The sequence below is a fragment of the Leptodactylus fuscus genome, chromosome 3 (genome assembly GCF_031893055.1).
Source record: "Leptodactylus fuscus isolate aLepFus1 chromosome 3, aLepFus1.hap2, whole genome shotgun sequence".
Lineage (NCBI taxonomy): Eukaryota > Metazoa > Chordata > Amphibia > Anura > Leptodactylidae > Leptodactylus > Leptodactylus fuscus.
In genome coordinates this window covers 182,249,436-182,269,331 of record NC_134267.1, presented here as the reverse complement: position 1 = coordinate 182,269,331, position 19,896 = coordinate 182,249,436, and the positions used below count along the sequence as shown (strand labels likewise).

Below are 19,896 nucleotides of genomic sequence, written 5' to 3'. Positions count from 1 at the left end.
TGATGTCACAATGCTCCATTGTGATGTTACAAAGTACCATTGTGACATCACTGAATTCTATTATTATTTCAAAATGCCCTATTGTAAACTCAGAATGCCCTATTGTGGTGATAGTGAGTTCTATTGTGAAGTCACTGAGATACTTAATTCCATTTTCATTTTGATGTCACAATGCCTCATTGTGATGTCATTGATTTCCATTGTGATGTGACATTTCCCCATTGTGATATCATAGAGTTCCATTGTTATGTCATTAAGTTTCATTTTTATGTCACAGTGACCCATTGTGATGTCATTATTCCTCATTGTGATGTGACAGAGTTCCTGTTAGGAGTATCAGTTTTACTGCTGTTGCTTTAGGTTGCCCTGATGACCTGAGAAGCTTCTGTAATGTTAGAGTTCTCTGCTCTTGTCCAATTACCAGCTGAGGAGGCCATACTTAAACTTCCTTCCTCCTCAGCCAGCTACTTGTAATTATTTACCTTGTTTGGCTTTGTGACCTGATTCTTTGTGTATCACTGCTTCAGATTGATCTCCCGGTAACCAAACTTTAACCTTTTGAGCGGAATACCCTTGTCTTCTGATTCAAACTCAGATGTGATCTCTCGGAATTCCAAGCCTTTGGCTGTTTTACCAGATACTACTTATCTACTGATTCTAGCCCTGATGTGATCTCTTGGAAAATAACCTTTGGCCTGTTATAATAATGTCAGTTATCTCCTGGTTCAGTTTTCTCTTTGGGACATTACCTTCCTGATTCATCCTCTTGATCCTAATTACCCTTGTAAGTTATTGGTGGGTTCTGGTTTTGTTTTCAGATAGTGCAGCATTTATTTTCCATATGGTTTCTGATGCTGATAATTTAGACCCTCAAATTCAGCAAAGTCCATATTGCCTCACGGCTGGCGCTAGTGAAGATGTTTGGGGATCTGGGCCTATCTCTAGGTGCAATACTGAGATTTAAATAGCTTGTTCAGCTGCTCTCTGTTATCAGCCAGATTCTGCTTTTATTGACATTCACTCCTGGAAATCAGTCATAACAGTTTCATTGTGATATCATAATGACCCATTGTGATGTATCTATTTATTCTGCTGTTGCTTGTTATTCAGCTGATCATTTAAGTGCTATACTACCACTATCTGCCTTTGATGAAATGGACCTTGCAGATTGATCCAGTATTTTTATGGGAGTGTAATGTAAGACCCCGGGGCACGTCAGAATAGGGCCAAAATCTGCCTGCCATGACTGTCGCGGCTTCTGACCGTCGCGGCTTCCTGCTCCGAAGTAGGCCCAAATTAATTGGTCTAGTCTGGAGCGTGCTGCGGAATCCGCCTAAAGAAAGGGCAGCTTGCTTCTTTTTTCCGTGAGCGGTCTACATAGACCACCATTGTGAGGGGCGGATTATGACATGGATTCCGCGTCAAAATCCGCCCCCATTTTGCCCAGTGTGAATAGGGCCTAAGCTCTTAAGTTAGCTAACTAGAACCTTCAGGCTGGTCTTTTATTTGCCTACTAGCCAGAGTGTTTTTGGCCAGTATACTCCCTCTAGTGAACACTTCTACTTGCCCGTGAGCTCTATCAGTGGTGGTCATAATAATGCTGACCCCACTGGGTGGGTGAACAAACTGTATGTTGGGTAGACTCCACATGATCCATGATTGCCCTTTAGGAAGGCCTATTTGGAATATTATTCCAGGTGTCCCTGTGGCTATTTTAACCATTGGATGTAATCTGGATATATCAGTGAGATGAGCTCAGGTCATACTTTGGAACAACTTCATCATTCCAGCATTAATCTTGACCAAATCCCCAACTCTATTTGCTGAAATACAGTTCCAAATGTATTTATTTATTTGGCTTATTTGTGTAGCGCTAATATATTCCACAGCACTTTACAGACATCGTTGTTCACTGTCCCATAGAGGAGACACAATCTAAATTCAGTATATATTTGGAGAATAGAGGAAGTCCAAGCAAACATGGGGTGACCATACACACTGCTTGCTTCACTGTTATTTGAAGACTCATTATTCAACTTCCCTCCAGCCCTCTCCAAGAAACTGCGTTCTTTTAAAAGCACTATATTTAAAATTTTGACTGATGGGTTGAAAGCATCTGCTGCCATTTTTCCCATTTTTCGTTACCCGAGGTCCTGTGTTTTCATGCATAGTTGAGTATGTATGTGTATATAAAATATTATATAATACATGCACAGATACAGCCACTAGTAAGAAGCTCACCTTCACACAAATTTATATTTTGTAGTTTTTTTTAATGGGCCAAAGAATAAACATTTTTGCAGGAGAGCTCCTTTAACGTAATTTATTAAGCATTATTTAAGACATAATTGGAAATATATTTGACAGCCAGCATTGTTTCTTCACAGGTCTCCTTAATCTCAGACTCAGGCAACACAAATCCATATTTTCCTGTGTCACGCAACTCAAATGTAAAGGAATATTTGATACCTGTATCATAAGCCCAGTCATCGGAGCCTCCGGATGCCAGATCTATAGGAAACAATCTCATTAATACATTATTCCAGCACAAGAAGTGTAACTTTTCAAGGCTAGCACATATCAAACTTCAGCAACCCCCCCCCAAAAAAAAAAACTGTGATACAGGATTACCCCCTCCCAAAAAAAGTTACATTTCCACTAGATAGATCATGTGAATAGAAAAAACTTACAGATTGTTTTCCCTCCGGGTCCATACGTGTAAACTGTACCATATAACGAAGATAAAGCATTAACTGCTCCTTCAGAGAGAGACAGCTGCAAACAGACAAATGATATAAATGAAGCTATTCTGTTTAAGAAATGTCACATGTACTTTTTCCTTTATGTTATTTATCTTTACCTTTCAATTTCTTAACATAACTCCCACTAACAGAAGATTATCATAAATCAATGTTTAAGCTGCACATTTTTATAATGTACCTCTTGTGAGAAAGTGAAGGGTTTGGTCTGGGAAGACAGGTATGTCCCAGCCAGGCACCTAAAGGGTGTTTGGTAAAGACTCACACCAGAGAGGTCAGCTGGGTAATTAAGGCCTGATATTAGTCTATGTGTGAGGACTAGGAGTCTGGCACCACACTGATAGAGCTGACCTGTCCAGACCGAACCTACAAAGCAGGTACTGTGCCACCCGTTGTTGTTGCCAAGGTGGGATTCTAGTAACCAGGCTCCTGTATAGTCAGGGAAAAGTTTCTTATGTTTAGTTAGTTCTGAGCCAAGAAGGTTTTTGTTTTGTTTGTTTATGCCTCTGCAAAGGCAGTTTATGCACAAGAATTGAATAAATACTGAACTTTAGTGCAACCCAGTCTCTGTGTCCCTGTTTCCTGCACTGCTACCGAGCACCTACCTGAGCGATTCCCCACACTCTCTATTGCAACAATAGGATTTTCATTTGTGGATAGTAGCACATTATAGTTTACGTGACTGCACCTCAGGAGTAGTTTGCATGTGGCACGTGCCAGAGGACCTCTAATCACCTTCACCAATTCCAGTTCTTTGCGTCTTTCCCACGCTCGTATACAAGACTTCTCCCGAGCTGCACCACTTCTCTGGAATGCTCTACCCCGGACAATAAGATTAACTCCCAACTTCTACAGTTTCAAACGCAAACTAAAGACGCATCTTTTCAGACTAGCCTATCACAATTCCTAATGCACAAAATTGTCTGAACACTGTATAAGCAATGCCGCCCCTGCTACCTCTTGTGTCACCCCCTCTACCTCATAGATTGTAAGCTCTTTTGAGCAGGGCCCTCAGTCCCATTGTGTGAAATGACGTTCTTTGTTATGTATGTCTGTCTGTATCTGAACCCTATAAATTGTACAGTGCTGCGGAATATGTTGGCGCTATATATATAAATAAAATGTATTATTATTATTATATTATAGGTGCAACTTGACTGATCCTGACATAGTTGGAATTTTTTCTCTACCCCCTTCATTCCCAAGCAATTAGTGCAGTTGGTTTGGGTGGTGACAGGTAAGAGCAGGAAAGGGGGTTTGATTCTGAGCTTTTTACCACTGCTTAATTAGTAGAGCATAGTGTTCAAGTTACATATTAGTAAAGTGTTATTTAGTTATTCATAGGACTAGCTTTATAAGGGCTGAGGCTTGGTTCACATCTGCATTTGGATTTCTGTTCGGGGAGTCTACTTGGGGACCCCCGAATGGAAACCTTTGCATTGAAAAGTGGTTACCTAAAGGAAAAATGCGGACCCCATAGACTATAATGGGTTTGTATGATTTCCGTACGAAACATGCGGAGAGAAAAGTGCAGCTTGCAGGACTTTTCTCTCCACATGTATTGTGCGGAAACCACACGAACCCCATTATAGTCTATAGGGTCCGCTGATTTCCCAGGTAACTGCTTTCTAATGCATATAGGTTTCTGTTCTGTTTCTTCCGGCTCCCGGAAAAAAGAAGCGAGGTGTTCATTCTTCAGGCTGAGTCGCCTCGCGATTCGGCCTGAAGAAACTCCACTCTCCTGTCTAGGCTTATTCAATTGTACCTAATCTGGAGCGGACCTCGCGGCTGGATGCCGGTACAGTGCACCAGCTTTCAGTCGCAGCGACCCGGCTTTTGGATTGGAACTTGAGGCAGTTTGCGCCTCAGGTTCCGATTCAAAAAACTCTGTGTGCATTTACCCTAAGGAGAAGGATTAAATAATCCCACTAAGCACTTACCAGTTCGTCATGATCCTTTGCCAATGCATGCTTGTAAGAGTAGGGGAAGAGCAACATCTGAGAATAAGAGTGAATGGTCAGGTAGGATTTGATAGAAGGAAGATTGCTGCGGATGAAATCGCCAAGAGCTCTAGTTTCACTCTCTGATTCGGGAATGACGCCACAATAAATCTCACTGCAAGGACTTGATGTTGCTCCAGCAGCTTAAATAACCATAAAATCAATGTGATTAAACGTGTTTCATTTTATTATACAAGTAATAAATTTATAGCTCTGAAATAACAAAGGTGCATTACACAAAAGCTCCACAAATCTCACATTTTATTGCAGATAAAAGGGAATAATAATGATATAAAAAGAATGACTAGCAAATATTACAATACAGTATGAACCCTGATCTTTATAATGGGGTATTACTTTAAAGTAATAGGGAAAAATGGCAAATCCTAGTGATGCAGATGGAATTAAACATAGCCATGCGCCATCAGAGAACTATATATATATATATATATATATATATATATATATATATATATATACTATATTCAGATATGAGTGAATTGATCTGGGTTTTCAGTGCAGGTTCTACTGCAATACAATACTACAGTACAGTATCATGCAAGTGAATAGTGTTTTATAGAACCATAGTTACATATAGCAGAAAAAAAATGTGTGGATTTTAGGGCATGCTGAAAATTTTCAAATTACCATCATATGGCATATTGAAGATTTCTCTTATCACTGTAGTTTTGCCTCCATACAAATCATTGGTCATTCCACATGAAGAATAATGTGTAAAGGGGTGGTTGCATCACTGGTAACCCATGTAATCTAAAAGATTGGGTGCTGATCAGCTGACCATCGCAGATCGGCCTCTTGAAATCTCAAACAAACAGCTCATAGTATTAGGGAAAGAGAGATCTGCCGACAGGGAAATGTAATATTACATATAGACCAATTAGATAGATGGCAATCCATGTAATACATAGGTGTCTCAAGTCCACTAGAGCAAAACATGCAGCTTTTCAGTGTCCCAGGGAAGGTCCTGAGGAGGGGTCATAGGAGATATAGATATGACATAACATGACTATGATAAATCTATAATAACTACAGTGAAACCTGTTTGGAACGACCACTCAAAATTGTATTGAAAAGTCATCTCCTGGGTTGGTAGTCTTATCAAACAAGATAGCCAGTATGTATACTATATGGTGAGAGTGAAAATATGTCACAGAAAATCTGGTCTGTACATGACGGTGACATTTTCAAAGGGTAGGTGTTTTGGAGAGTTATACATGATCAAGCATGGATTAATTATCAAGCGTGAATTTGCCAAATTCCAGTTGTAAAGTTGCGCCATTAACTGGGATCTCTTTTTAATCTACAGTATATAGTTTGATTCTTGAGTTAAAGTGTAGCTCTTCAGTCTGTAACATTCTCCTTGGCAACCCTCTAACTTTTTCTAGGGAGAGTCTGTACACACTTATGTTGTATATATGCAGAGGTGAAGCATTTAACTTGTGATAGCTCTAAGGCTGGGTTCACACCAGCACTTTAATTCCATTTGGGGTTTATGGCCCCGAATCCGCCTAAAAAATTTGGCGAGAAAAGTGCTGTAAGCTGCTCTTTTCTCTCTGCATTTTTTGACCCTTTTGGGTGGAAACCCAACAGACTCCCTTATAGTCTATGGGATCCGTAGGTTTCCACAGGTAACCACTTTTTTTAAGTGGATTAGGTTACTATTTGAAAGGTCTCCAAGTGTAATTCGTTTACAACTAATATATCTTGGTAGTATATGAAAACTGAAAATCTCAACTTTCTTGTGATACGAGAACCATTTTTGGTTCTTGGTGGTATGAAACCAGAGATACAGCCATATGAAGTGACCATCCCCTTTTGGTAAATGCTTCAGCTCTGCATGCTACATTGAGTATAGGTGTATGGATAGAATTTCCTTTAGGCCCGGTTCACACAGGGTTTCCGTTTCAGTTTCCAGACCAAAAAATGGGTAGCTGCGACTGGATGCCGGAGGAGTGCACCGGTATCCAGTCACGCACCCCGCCCCGGATTAGGCCCAAATGAATGAAAGGAATTGTACATGATAGTTAATTTTGCAATAGCAATGTTTTCAGAATAAGTAAATACAAATTGATATTTTATGGTTTAATACTGTAACATTAGATTATTATGCATTATACGTAGTTTCAACTTATTTTAAGCTATTTTTTGTTGCACAAAGTAACAGTTAGACTTTGCTATATACATTAGAATGAAGGAGGGCTAATTTTTAGGTATGTTATCAACTTACTGCACCAGTTAGCCTCAAAGTTTCGGTTTGGGTCGGTACCAACACAGAAGGTATTTTTGTTAGGAGAACGAGTTTTCCTCCACATACGATCCTGTAAAAATATTACATGACTTAACATTATGCTAAACAAATAATTTTTAGATTTTAAAAGGTTAAACAGATATAACTCACGGTAGTCCAGGTGTACTGGTAGCCATCAACATTTAAGACTGGTAGAACATAGAAATCCAGTTGATCGAGCAGCTTGGTGAATTCATCATCAGAGCCATAAGAATTAACAGCCTTAAATGTAGGAGAAAACAGATGACTATGCTAAAGAAGAACAAGTTTTGTCCTTAAAGGGTTTTCCACTTTAGCAAATAAGATTATTTGTCGAATAATGAAACATTATATAATATTTTTAATGTTTTTCTTAGCTTGTACAACTTCACAATTATCTGTATATGATTTATTTGCATTGCTTACACTATTAGGTGATTAGCAAAAAATAAATAAAAATGACCTCTTTCACAAACCACTGGCAGAATGCAGGGGAGACCCATTCTCTGGCATGGAATCCACAGTCAATAAACACAGCATTTTTGTTTGCACCAGGCCTTCCAACCTGAAATAAAGTAAAAGTCACTTGTTTTTTTCTGCATCACCTCTTTGTGTTATCTCGTAGCTTTTGCAGCCATGTTGTGCAGATTTGCCCTCATGATCATTGCAGTCAATAACTCAATAACTAAGAGTCAGTCCAGCCTTGAAACGCATTACATCCACATCTGTACTAGCTTGACACTAGGTTCACACCTGTGTTTGGGTTTCAACTTGGGGGGGGGGGGGTCCTCTTGGGGAATCCCCAAATGGAAAGCTAATCTGCTTAAAAAATCAGTTATACCCTGAATTCCAAGGACCCCATGGACTATAATGGTGTCTGCCAGGTTTCTGCCCACTTTCCGACCAAAAAAGATCACTGTGGCTACCCAGCTCCAAACCGTTACACTGGACTTCTTGGTCAGGAATTTATTAGAGATGGGCAACCCTCACAAGATTCATCTTACCAAATATCTTTGGGATTGCCACCACCAGAACTGCTGTTATGATATCTGGGGTTTCTTCAGACCCCAGAATATAATACGCAGATTTTCACAGGCAGTCTTGCTCACCTTTCCTCGACTTTCAAAGTTTGGCAGTCCCAATCACAGCTGATATGATGCTTGGATAAAAGCGTCATGTAGTAGGCGCAACTCACGTGACCATCGAGGCCCAATCACAGACCGCAACAGTCATCATCAGTATGTCATTATTCAGGAGGCTGGAGGAGGTCTGAAGAAGATGCCAAGGGACTGCCAGACAATGCGACAGGGCCTAGGACAAGTGAGTAAGCCAATTATATTTGCTAACTTTCCTCTGCTTATTATGCTCTGTGGTCTGAAGAGATAATAATGGTGGCAAAAAAATTGTATCCAGTTCGCTGGGTACCCAATAACCAGATCCTAGAAGACACATACTATATGTCCTTCCTTTCCTTTTCTTTTTGACTGGACATTTTCAGATATTAATCACAAATCTGTATGACCACCAAGTAGGGGAAAATAAATTGCTGCGTTAGCTAACAAACTAGAATACTTGACCAGTTTGGAGATCAGATGAGTGTGGACATATCTGTATGCAATGTCTGTCAAACTAGACTTGGCCGTAGAACTAAAACTTACATTGACACATGCTGAAGTTTTACTAGTTTTGTCTAAGATTTTGGTTATTGAAATTTACTTCAAATAGAAAATTTTAAATTTAGGAAAATGAAATAAATTTGATTATCCTTACTAACAAGAACATAACATAATGTGGCTGTATTGATCAAACAGTGGTAATGAATGTTGTGGCACTATAAATGAAAACTCTCTCCTACACCATTTTGAATTATGCCTATAGGACATACAAATCTAAGCATTAACCATTATCATGCAAAAGTACAGAAAAAAGGAGTCCCCCCCATTTCCATCTACAAGTTTCTCTGCTATATGATGGGACAACTCTTTTAATGGGACTCAGAGTTATGGTTATGGCAACTTATTCCCTTGCAATGTATCCTTTTGCAATCTTTTGACATGCAATGGCTATTGTAGCTCTAGCCTTATGCTCCTCCTTATGGTTCTTTGATTATGCAATCTATAGCCTAACCTATTAAATTTGTAATGGCTTTCCATTGTGTATCTGCTTGATATGTGGCCTCTCAGTTATTCAACAGCTCAATTCACATGACAAGCTTTGCTTAATTTTGGGTTGTGGATTCCTACTTGTCAAGTTGGGGAGATTTGTTCACTTAAGCTTTGTCTACTAATTTGTCTTTGATAGGATCCTATCTGGAATAAAATTTCTGCTAGTGACTGCCACAGACCAGTTTTTGTCAAGAATACCTTTAGATAAATATGCATGTTAGAGCGGAGCATAACTGCGGTCAGAACTCTGTTTGACAAAAACCAGACCGTCTTCTTTCTCAAAGTTAATTCTTCACTTCTGTAATGATGCATTGCATAGTTTAGGTACCTTTAGCAAGTAGATAGGACGACCCTCATATGACGTTCCAATCTGTGAGCGTGAGACAAGGTCTGGATTTTGAGCTGCAATATTAGAAGACCAGGCATAAATCTGGAAAGGAAAAACTGGTTTATACAAGATGCCTCATAAAATTCATTTTCATAAAACGTATTAAAAGATTTTACAACTTTACCGTTTCAAGGTCATTGTACTTCTCGTAGCTATGTCCTGAGCGGATATTACTATTCAGCTGGCGTTCTATAGCCACCTGCAGATCATCAATCATGATTCTAAAGAAGATACATATATAAAATTAATATTTCACATAAATGTAAAGGGTATAATGTATATTTGATGTCCTGATAAACCACTAGAAGCAGAACACAAGTTGCAGTTGCACTCAGGCCTTCAATTCAAAGAGGGCTTTAAGGGTCTCTGTACTGCAAACGGAAGACTAGTTCTATAAATACGTTTGATAGTCAAGTCGAAACTGTTACAAATTTTAAAACTGGGGCCCGGGAGCTTTTGCCCCTTTATGCTAATGCCCCACGTAGCGGAAATACAGCTTTTTGAGCCAAAGCCAAGAGTGGATTGAGCAGAAGGGAGAATTATAAGAACTTCCTGTATATTTCCATTCCTTCTGTAGCCATTCCTGGCTTTGGCTCAAAAAACTGAAGCTAAATCTGTGTTTCCGCATTGCGGGGCTTTAGCCTCAAATTGCTTTGCATTGCTTTCCACATAACATTAAGTTGACCCAAAATGCTGAATCTATCAACTGCCAAAATGCTTTATTCCCAATGCAAAGTGGCAAAGTGGTATTAGTAAGGCCTAAGGAAGTCTACAGAATAAAACTGTTCATAGGCATAAATACTGCTGACAATCATACATCATATACGTGTTATAGGGCTGATCTCGCTGAGGTTTAGTTAGGAGGAGCCTTTCCAAATTCGATCAATAATACTTACTCATATGGCAAGTCATTTTGGATGAAAAGAGCTTGAATATCATAGGCCACATCATATTCGGCACGGAAGTCAGCACTCTTTCCTATCTCCAGAAGTAATACTGAATCAGGATGCCAGAAGTCAAGCTGTAAGAGAATAAAGACAATGATGGTAGCACGGATTGGTAACACTTTATCGATATATGACATGTCAGAGTCATCCCACTTGCTTAATTTGTCAATACCACTCAAAACCAATACATTCATGTTAAACCTAATGTTACCATAGTGATGCCATTTCTAGTATTAAAGGGGTTGTCCAGGATAACCCTTTTTGTCTGGGGAAGATGAAAAAAAAGCAAAAAAATAGAATATGTTCAACTGTCCCCGATGCTTCGATGTCTTCCTCCACAGAGAAACTGGTGACATCACAGGTCCTTCTCCAGCAACCGTAAAATAAGGTGCAGAACTTCTGAGGAATGAGGCAAGGTGCTCGACTGAATGGGCTGTACAGTAGCAGACATCAGAGCACCAGTTACAGTGGGGTAAACTTTTTTTTTATGTTACTCCTACTCCAGCACCCTCTGAGTTTATCTAATTCCTGGGAGCCCTCTTTAAGAATAAAGTGTACACAATATAATATCCCATACTGGTCCCTTCACACAATATAATGAGCCACAGTGGACACTTTACATAGTATAATGTCCCATTCACATAGTATAATGTACCATATTGTCCCCTCCACACAGTATAATATCCCATAGTTGCCCATAGTTGATTTTCGAGCACAACTGAACCCTAAAGTTTTGAGGTTTGCAACTCAAAAGCTATTCAAACCCCAGAGCATAATAAGCGGAGGCCCAGGAGAGGTGATCTAAGAAAACAAAAAACGTTACTCACCTCCCCTGGACTTCGGTGAGGCTCTCTGTTCTCTTCGGTGCTTCTGCCAGATGCTGGATTGGGTCAGTGGGGCCCAGTCAGTGGTCTCTACCATCCAACTAAAGCACCGAAGAGAACAGGGCGCTGCACCGGACTCCAGAGGAGGTGAGTATCATTGTTTGTTTGTGTTTGATTACCACTCCTGGTCCTCCAGTTATTTATGCTTTGTAGTCAGAAGAGACCCCAGAGTATTATAAGCACAGTTTTGTTTCAGACGTGTCCAGTCCGAACGAATCCGCTGTGCAAGTTCGCCCAAGTGCTACCCCCTCAACAATCTGACACCTGAGGCAAGATACTCTTCTCGCCTCATGGCAGAAACAGCCCTGATTTTAATCATGTTTTTTTGGCAACTGGCAGATTGAGAAGGCTGAGAATCTATGCCAAATGCACAGCAGTAATTGACATGATTTAAAATCCACAGTATCAGACAGTTTACACCATAGATTTTTTCCACTACACTGTACATCACAGCAGGTTAGCTGCTGGTTATTTCACAGCAACTAACATGCTGCAAGTACACCACATATGTCTCCAGCCTTAGGCTAAGGCCCCATATTGCAGAGAAGCACATTCATTGTTGCAGGTTTTGCTGCGATTTGTGTTTACCCAAAGCCAAGAGTGGGTGCAAGAGGAATGGCAAACGTATAGGAAGTCCTTCTATTTTTCCCTTCTGCTCGGTTCTGACATTGGATCAGAAAATGAAGCAAAATCTGCAACATAAAAGGCAGTTTTTCCACAACGTGAGGCCTCAACCTAAAATGGGTTTTATTCTAATTTAGCGTTTTTTTTTATTTACAAGTTTTCTTTTAGAGTGAAGATATATCTTATAATGTGATGCCACATTACATTATAAGACCTTTCTCACCTTTCTGCAGTTCAGAGAACTTGAAAACAGCTCAGTTCAAGACATGGTTTCCTCTGAAATGCAGCAAGTTGAAAGAAATTAGACCCCTGGCAATGTTTTTGCTAAACTATCCCTTTAACTAGCGCTATGGTCCATTCAATATGAGAATTGGTGAGGATCTAACTTACAGGATATACCATTGATTTTTTTTTTGTAGAAAAACCCATTTGACCTTTCTAAACATGTAACTATATTATTTCAGCCCAAACTGAGAGAATCTTGTAGAATCTACTATCCTGTGTATCTGCTGGCTGTGAGCAATGTCCATTGTATCAGTGCACATGATTGTATAAAATGTGCTGTCTAAGATCGGATGATATCTTTTAAGACTTCTATATGCTTATCTTTACTATCATTTTGGAGATCTACAGACATCTGTGTGTATAATATATACAGTTTTTGGAATGAAGACTGGAGGAGTTTAGTGGTTCCCAGTGGTCACCATGCGGTTAATGAATGACTCCTACTCTCTGAGAGATAATTAAAAAATGTCATTCCGCATTTCCTGCAAGGAACATTTCCTACCACTCAGCAGATTTATTACATTAGCAGTCCGTGTATGTATGTATGTATGCCTAGGCTTAAAAGGAACCCGTCACATTGACTGCAATTCAGTCTGTACAGGCAACATGTTATAGACCAGGAGAAGCTCCACAGCTTGATATATAGTTGTGATATAAAAGCTGTAATGTAACTTTTTGATTTATCCATTTAACTTTCTTCTCATTCTGGGTTTAGTAGTCATGTGGGCGGTCCTAACAGGGATTGACTGATATAACTGTATTATTGCAGGGAATTTGCTCAGCTCCTGCTGATCCACAATATCTGGCAAAACATTAGGCCACATAATTCAAGTGATGTGATGTGAATCATAAGAGGATGAACTGAATCCTCGTTACAGATCAGGAAGGTATATATTCTTCATTTAGTGATTCTTTTCAGAGAGAAAGTTGAAACTTAACCTACTTGTGTATAACGGAAAAATTTGTAACTGAAAAGCTTTGCTAATGGACTTTGACATATGGTGGATATGATATTATATTCATATACTGCAATATATTCATCTATTTAAAGTCCACTTTTTTTTCAGCATGGTCTCTCAGTGGTCAGGACTTTTGTCTTGCAGTTCTAGCTTTGAATCTGACCAAAGACAACGTGCAAGGAGCTTGTATGTTCTCCCCATGTTTGCATAAGATTTCTCCCACAACTTGAGTTCCCTATGTGGGACTGTGATTAACAATGTCTGTAAAGCGCTTATGCATATGTTAGTAATATACAAGTAAGAAAAAAATAAATAAATTATTGCTTTGTATCATGCGGCACCAGTAAGGAAAGGACAGCATGGATCTAGATAGCCTAAGAACCACAGTGGTGAAGGATTGGTGAGAAGTGCAAGATTGAGGTTAGGTTCCTTGTGCCCAACAGATAAAATCATTCTGGCGTCTACCCTTCAACAGCAAGGGTAAATTTAGAAGGGGTTGTTTAGACGAGAACCTGAGGCGGAGGCCTCCTCAGGTTCCGAACCAAAGAACAGGTAGCCGTGACTGAATGCCAGTGCACTGCACCAGCATCCAGTCACGCACTGTGCTCCAGATTAGGCCCAATAATTGGACCTAGTTGAGAGGAGGGAGTGTCTTCAGGCCGAATGGTGAAGGTGAAACGGCCTCAAGAATGAGCATCACCTGTGCAATTTCCATTGATTTCAAAGGGAGCAGTCTTTTTGGTCAGGATTTTGAGGCGATTACGGCCTCAAAATCCTGACCAAAAAACCATGTGTAAACTCACCCTAAGGGTTTGTCCACATGGAGGAATTTCGCCAAATTCTATCCTCAGTCTGACTTTCAAGAGGAGGCAAAGATTGAAGCAGGATATTGAAAAAATAGGCGTCCTCCTCAATCTTGCCTATTCATCTGGGGCTAATGGTTGAGTGAAAGTCATGGTGGAAAGCTGAAGTCCGTTTCAAATTCCTCTTCCATTTCCACCTTGTAAATATACCCCTATAATAATGGCCAAATGATACCTTCTCCATGATATCAATACATTTCTTCATACAAATCTTATACACGTGACCAGATCTCCTGGAATTTTCAGATATTGATGTTCCTTGTACTACTGTATAACATTTTATATTCAGCATCATATAAATTTCTTGGTCATTGGCAGTATGGATGTGTTATGTATTTTGGGATCTAGGTAACATGGTGGGGTTTGTGATAGTGTTGTAATATAATTTATTGACTCGATTTTCATCTTTTTTATGTTTCATAGAATCATGTCCCTGGTTGATGGAGAATATGTTGGCAGGTTGAGGCTCCCAAATACACTAATTCTGAAAGACATATTAATGTATGACTATTTGGTTACCTATGACTCACGTTTTCCCGTAATCCTGTGACAAAAGAGTGACATGCCAGACAAAGAGATTAGATTATAATAAAAATAATATAGCATTAAAGTGCCGTGCCAAAGTTACAATGTCTTCTAGTCTGTCTCCATAATGGAGACTCCAAATATTAGTATTGTTAAGCAAGTTGTGTCTAGAGGTCAAGGAACAAGCATTTCTTATGTCTGCATTAGTCCAGTGATTCTCATAACAATCTTAAGGCAAATTTGTGATTAACTTTAAAGGATAAGAGTAAAGTCTTCACAGTCACCATTAAAGCATTACATAATCGGATTAGATTTTTTCATTATTTTTGTTGTGTTTAGTTACCAGTAATGTAGTTATGTAGTCACACTGTATGTCTCAGTTTATGAGATATGTAGGAAATGAAAAAATTTTGTGTTTTGGGACAACTTTAGTTTCCATGCCAGTCATATCTGTCACTAGGACAATTCTTTAAAAGGGTGCAATGTTATGTACAGACGTAATAGAGGTAATTGTTTCGCGTTAGGTGTGGATTTATATTGCACTTTCTTGCTTAAGAACTGCGTGAGGTTTTTAATTGTAGTAAAGAGCAGCAAGAAACTACATTTTGCCTGCATGATGACAACCATCAGACCGGAGGTCCATATAGCATAAATGCCGCAAAAAAACCGCAAAAGCATTGCAGTTTTGGAAATAGCAGCATGACAATTATACCTACGCAAATGCTTGTGATTTTCCTGTAGGTTTAATGGAAGTAGAAAGTCGACAAAGGAAACCTATGTGGACATTCTGTGAAAACTGCTGCGGGAAAAACCACAACACGTTGCTGTTTTAGTTTTACAGCAGCGCTTTTTTGCTGTGGGCTGCTACATGGGGCCTTTAACTGATAACCTCTGGTGTACTGGCTGTTACCATATAGGTAAATACAGAGCAATGTGCGGTTCATTACTACAGTTCTTCAGCAAAAAAAGCACTGTGTGAACCCAGCCAATACTTTTATCAGGAGAGAGAAGTTACCACCAGAGTTGTCTTCTCCCTCCTTATTAAAAACACATGCAAACTTGGCCAAGCTGAGCATGCGTGTGTATGGGAGGACCTGAAGGAATAGCTGGACTGAGTTGGCCATGTTCACATTAAGGCTGATCCCACACATTTTTGGGTCGAAAAAGCAAAATGTGGTACTTTTTATGCCTATATGTAAGCAACTTGTAGGCAGTGGTATAACGATTGTGGTCACAAGGAGATTGCAGTTGGGTCAACTAGGTCCGCGATATGGAAAAGGCCTAGCCTACTCCAGGGCTTCACCAGAACTGAAGTGAGTCCCTCCGGGAGGGAGGATTGGCGGTTTCACATATCCTGCATTACTATTGGGCTACTCATTTGCGCTGCTTACCATTTTGGTCAGCTCCACAGGCGTACACAAAATGGGTCGAGATAGAGAAGCTTTGGTTAGCTCCGACCCATCCCAATGCATTCTTGTGATCCCGCCTTTCCCCCCTTCCTTCGACCCCTCTACTGGGTCCTATACGTTTTACGAGGTCTATCTGGCTCACTTGTTCTAAAATTTAGCTTCCAAGTGTTCGTCTATGATTTCCTTCTTGTACAATCCCCTCCTCCTGGAGGGATTCACTTCAGCTCTGGTGAAGCCCTGGAATAGGCTAGGCCTTTTCCATATCGCGGACCTAGTTGACCCTTTGACCTTGGAGATTAGACCCTTTGATTATTTTGTAACTGACCTACACTTACCCGCCTCCGAGTGGTTACATAACCAACAGAATGTCCATTTCGTTTTTGCCCAATTTGGCTCCCTGAAGGTGTCTTGGCCGACATCCTTTGAGAGACTCTGTCGTGCGGGCACCTCCATGGCTGGCCTTAACTCTAGTATTTATTGCTTCCTCTCATCCTCTGGGGAGCGGGGCTCCGTTTCACATAATTATATGGAGAAGTGGTCTAGGGCATTGAATAGGCAGATCTCGCCCTCCCAATGGCAAATCATCTGGTCTTGTGCGGCTAAGTCCTCCACCTGTGTTACATTCCGCGAGACCCAATACAAATTATTGATGCACTGGTATAATACCCCTGCCTTACTCCATTCTCTCAACCCAAGTATTTCTCCCCACTGTTGGCGTTGCGGGGCAGGGTCGGCACCTTGTATCACATTTTCGGGGAATGCCCGGGGATTCGCTCCTTCTGGTTGGAGATTAAGTCCCTTACGAACGCTTTGTTTATTTGTGGGGTTCTGCTAGATCCTCTTACATACCTTCTGAATCTTCCACCAATACATCTTGGCAAAGAGTCAATCTAAATCTTTATTTATGCACTGCAACTAAGACGCTTATTGCTGTCCGATGGAAGAAGGTCTCTTCCCTTCCTGCCCGAATCTCATCGCCTGGGTAAAAGATGTGCGCAGTTTGGAGAATCTGACGACCTCACTTAACCATACCGTTGAGGCCTTCCAAGCTATATGGACACCCTGGGACGTGTATTGTACTTTGAATGGTCTCTAACCCCCCCTTCCTTTTTTCCCCCTCTTTCACATTCCAGTTTTTGGTTTTCATGCTCTGTATGCTTTGATGTTTTGTATATTTTAAAAAATCTTCAATAAAAATTAAAGTTTTAAAAAAAAGAAAGAAATATATTTGGTTATATAGCTAGATATAGTTAGATAGCTATTTAACAATTGGGATAGATGGATATTCATTTCCTATGTCTCTTTCGACTATATAGAATGAAGATTATATATGTTAAAGAGGACCTTTCACCTCCTGGGGCACATGCGGTGTAATACACCACAGGAAATTCAGCGTACTATCAGCTTTCACGTTCTGTGCCAGTACCGTAACTCTTCACTGTCAGTCAGGAACGCCCCTTCTTATGGTATCGTCTATTGCGCTGTACTGTGAGAGGGGGCGTTGCTTACCATCTAGCAATGACGTTGAGCGGTGAAGAATGACCCATCACTACTCGTCTATGGACGAGTACTATCAGGAGGGGAGGGGGCGTTCCTCACCGCTCTCACAGTACAGTGGTATAGAAGCTACTGTGAGGAAGGACATTCCTGACTGACTGTCAGAAACGCCCTTCTGATAGTGAAGCGCTACAGTACTGGCACCGATAGCTCTTCACCCGGGGCACAGAACGGGAAAGCCGATAGTGCGCTGAATTCATATAAAACTGCATGTTCCCCAGGAGGTGAAAGGTCCACTTTAAATACAGAATTTTTTTTTTTTAAAGTAGTGTTTCTTGGTAGTAAGATTGTACTTAGACACAGAAATGTATTTTCATTATGCCACAGTATATAAATGGTTTAGAAGTGATTTAGGTGGAGGGAGACTATCTGTAAACTCTGCCCTCTGCCACAGTTGGCCTCTGCAATATATATGACATAGCCTTTCCATTCCACCATCTGTAATACATGTAATGTGGATGTTGTCAAGGGCTTAAACACATCAGATCAGAATACTGGCAGATGAGACCCATTTCTACCATATCAATAGGAAATTCCCACAAATTGATTTAGATTGCTATGCAGTAGGTCTGATGGGATAGAAATTGGACAGACATCTGTATAAGTAACAGATTGTGATACCAGAATAAGCCAATCAATTAATGTATTCAGCTGTACTGCATCTGTATTTATTCATACTATATCCCACCCCATAGCAATGCTGTATGTGGATTTAATCATATAGCAGTGCACATTACTAGAGATGAGCGAGTAGTAGTTGATCGAGTAGGTATTCAATTGAATACTACGGTATTCGAAATACTTGTACTTGATCGAATACCATGCGTAAACGCAGTAAATATTCAATTCCCCTCCCACCTTCCCTGGCACTTTTTTTTACACCAATAACTATGCAGAGGAGGTGGGACAGGAACTAGGACAACGTAGGCATTGGAAAAAAAACTTATTCAGTGATTGGCTGGCTAAATAAGTAGCAGCAGCAGCAGCAATAATAATAATACTGGGACTTGGGCCTGTAAGATCCTGCAGACATCACTGGTACGGCCACACTTAGAATATTGTGCACAGTTTTGGGCCCCGATATACAAGAAAGACATAAGTGAACTTGAAAAAGTGCAAACACGGACAACCATAATGATTAGGGGAATGGGTGGACTGGAGTACAACGATAGATTAAAAAACTTGGGGTTATTCAGTTTAGAGAAAAGACGTCTACGGGGAGATCTAATAACAATGTACAAATACATGAAGGGACAATACAAAGAACTTTCTAAGGATATTTTTACTCCTAGGCCAGTGACAGTGACAAGAGGACATCCTCTACATCTGGAGGAGAGAAGGTTTCACCAGAAACATAGAAGGGGATTCTTCACAGTAAGAACAGCGAGGCTATGGAGCTCTCTGCCCCAGGAAGTGGTGATGGAGGATTCATTAAACAAGTTCAAAGAGGGCCTGGCTGCCTTTCTTGAAGAGAAAAATATAACAGGTTATGGACTCTAGATTTTAAGGACACGTTGATCCAGGGTTTTATACTGACTGCCAGATTTGGAATTGGGAAGGAATTTTTTCCCCTGAAATGGGGCAATCGGCATGAGCCTCATGGGGTTTTTTGCCTTCCCCTGGATCAACACTGTAGGGATTGTAGGGTTATAGGTTGGACTTGATGGACTAATGTATTTATCCAACCTCATCTACTATGTAACTATGTAACTATGACATGCTTCCCCTGCTGTCCCAGTTGCATTCCAGAGTTGTTGGCATCATTTGCTGAGGTGTCATTGTGGACTTGGTGACTCCAATTGGTCGAATTTTGGTTTCCCTGAAACAAGCATGTTTTTCCCATAGACTATAATGGGATTCGATATATACGAACAAATAGTCGAATATTGAGGTCTACTCGAATCGAATTTCGAATTTTCGAATATTTCACTACTCGCTCATCTCTACACTTTACATATTGTAACTATAGTACACAATGCTAGGAAAACATACCTTTGTATAAGAAGCTAAGGACTGGAGAAGTTCGACATGTTCAGCATTTTGGGGCACTACTCTGAAAACCTTGTCCCTTAAGAAAAAAAAAATCCACTTTTCAGTAATGATTCTCACACTTTGATAAGAAAATATCAGCTCTAAACTTACCCATAAAAGGTTACAGGTTCAGCAGAAGCTAATGCAACGCTTGCTATAAGGAATACAGTCCACATTGTGCTTAGGGGCACTCCGTTTACGTGCAGCTGCTTT

At 40.3% G+C, this 19,896-nt stretch overlaps 1 protein-coding gene across 1 annotated transcript; it reads right to left on the bottom strand.

The window, feature by feature from the left end:
* Positions 1–2,326: 2,326 nt before the first annotated feature.
* LOC142198055 (carboxypeptidase B-like) lies at positions 2,327–19,859 on the bottom strand. The gene is made up of 11 exons (XM_075268857.1): positions 19,795–19,859; positions 19,645–19,720; positions 10,496–10,620; positions 9,724–9,820; positions 9,540–9,641; positions 7,510–7,611; positions 7,179–7,289; positions 7,008–7,098; positions 4,700–4,902; positions 2,691–2,775; positions 2,327–2,511 (listed from the first exon to the last, which is right to left on the bottom strand). Exons 1-11 carry the CDS (start codon positions 19,857–19,859, stop codon positions 2,327–2,329), a joined length of 1,242 nt encoding a protein of 413 aa, XP_075124958.1.
* Positions 19,860–19,896: the final 37 nt, after the last annotated feature.

What these genes read in the sequence shown, in the direction of transcription:
- LOC142198055 (XM_075268857.1), bottom strand. Translation starts at nt 19,859, where the DNA reads ATGTGGACTGTATTCCTTATAGCAAGCGTTGCATTAGCTTCTGCTGAA. An exon ending in GAACCTGTAACCTTTTATGG is followed by an intron (nt 19,721 to 19,794) that starts GTAAGTTTAGAG and finishes TTTTTTCTTAAG; the next exon opens with GGACAAGGTTTTCAGAGTAG. An exon ending in ACCAGTACACCTGGACTACC is followed by an intron (nt 7,099 to 7,178) that starts GTGAGTTATATC and finishes ATATTTTTACAG; the next exon opens with GATCGTATGTGGAGGAAAAC.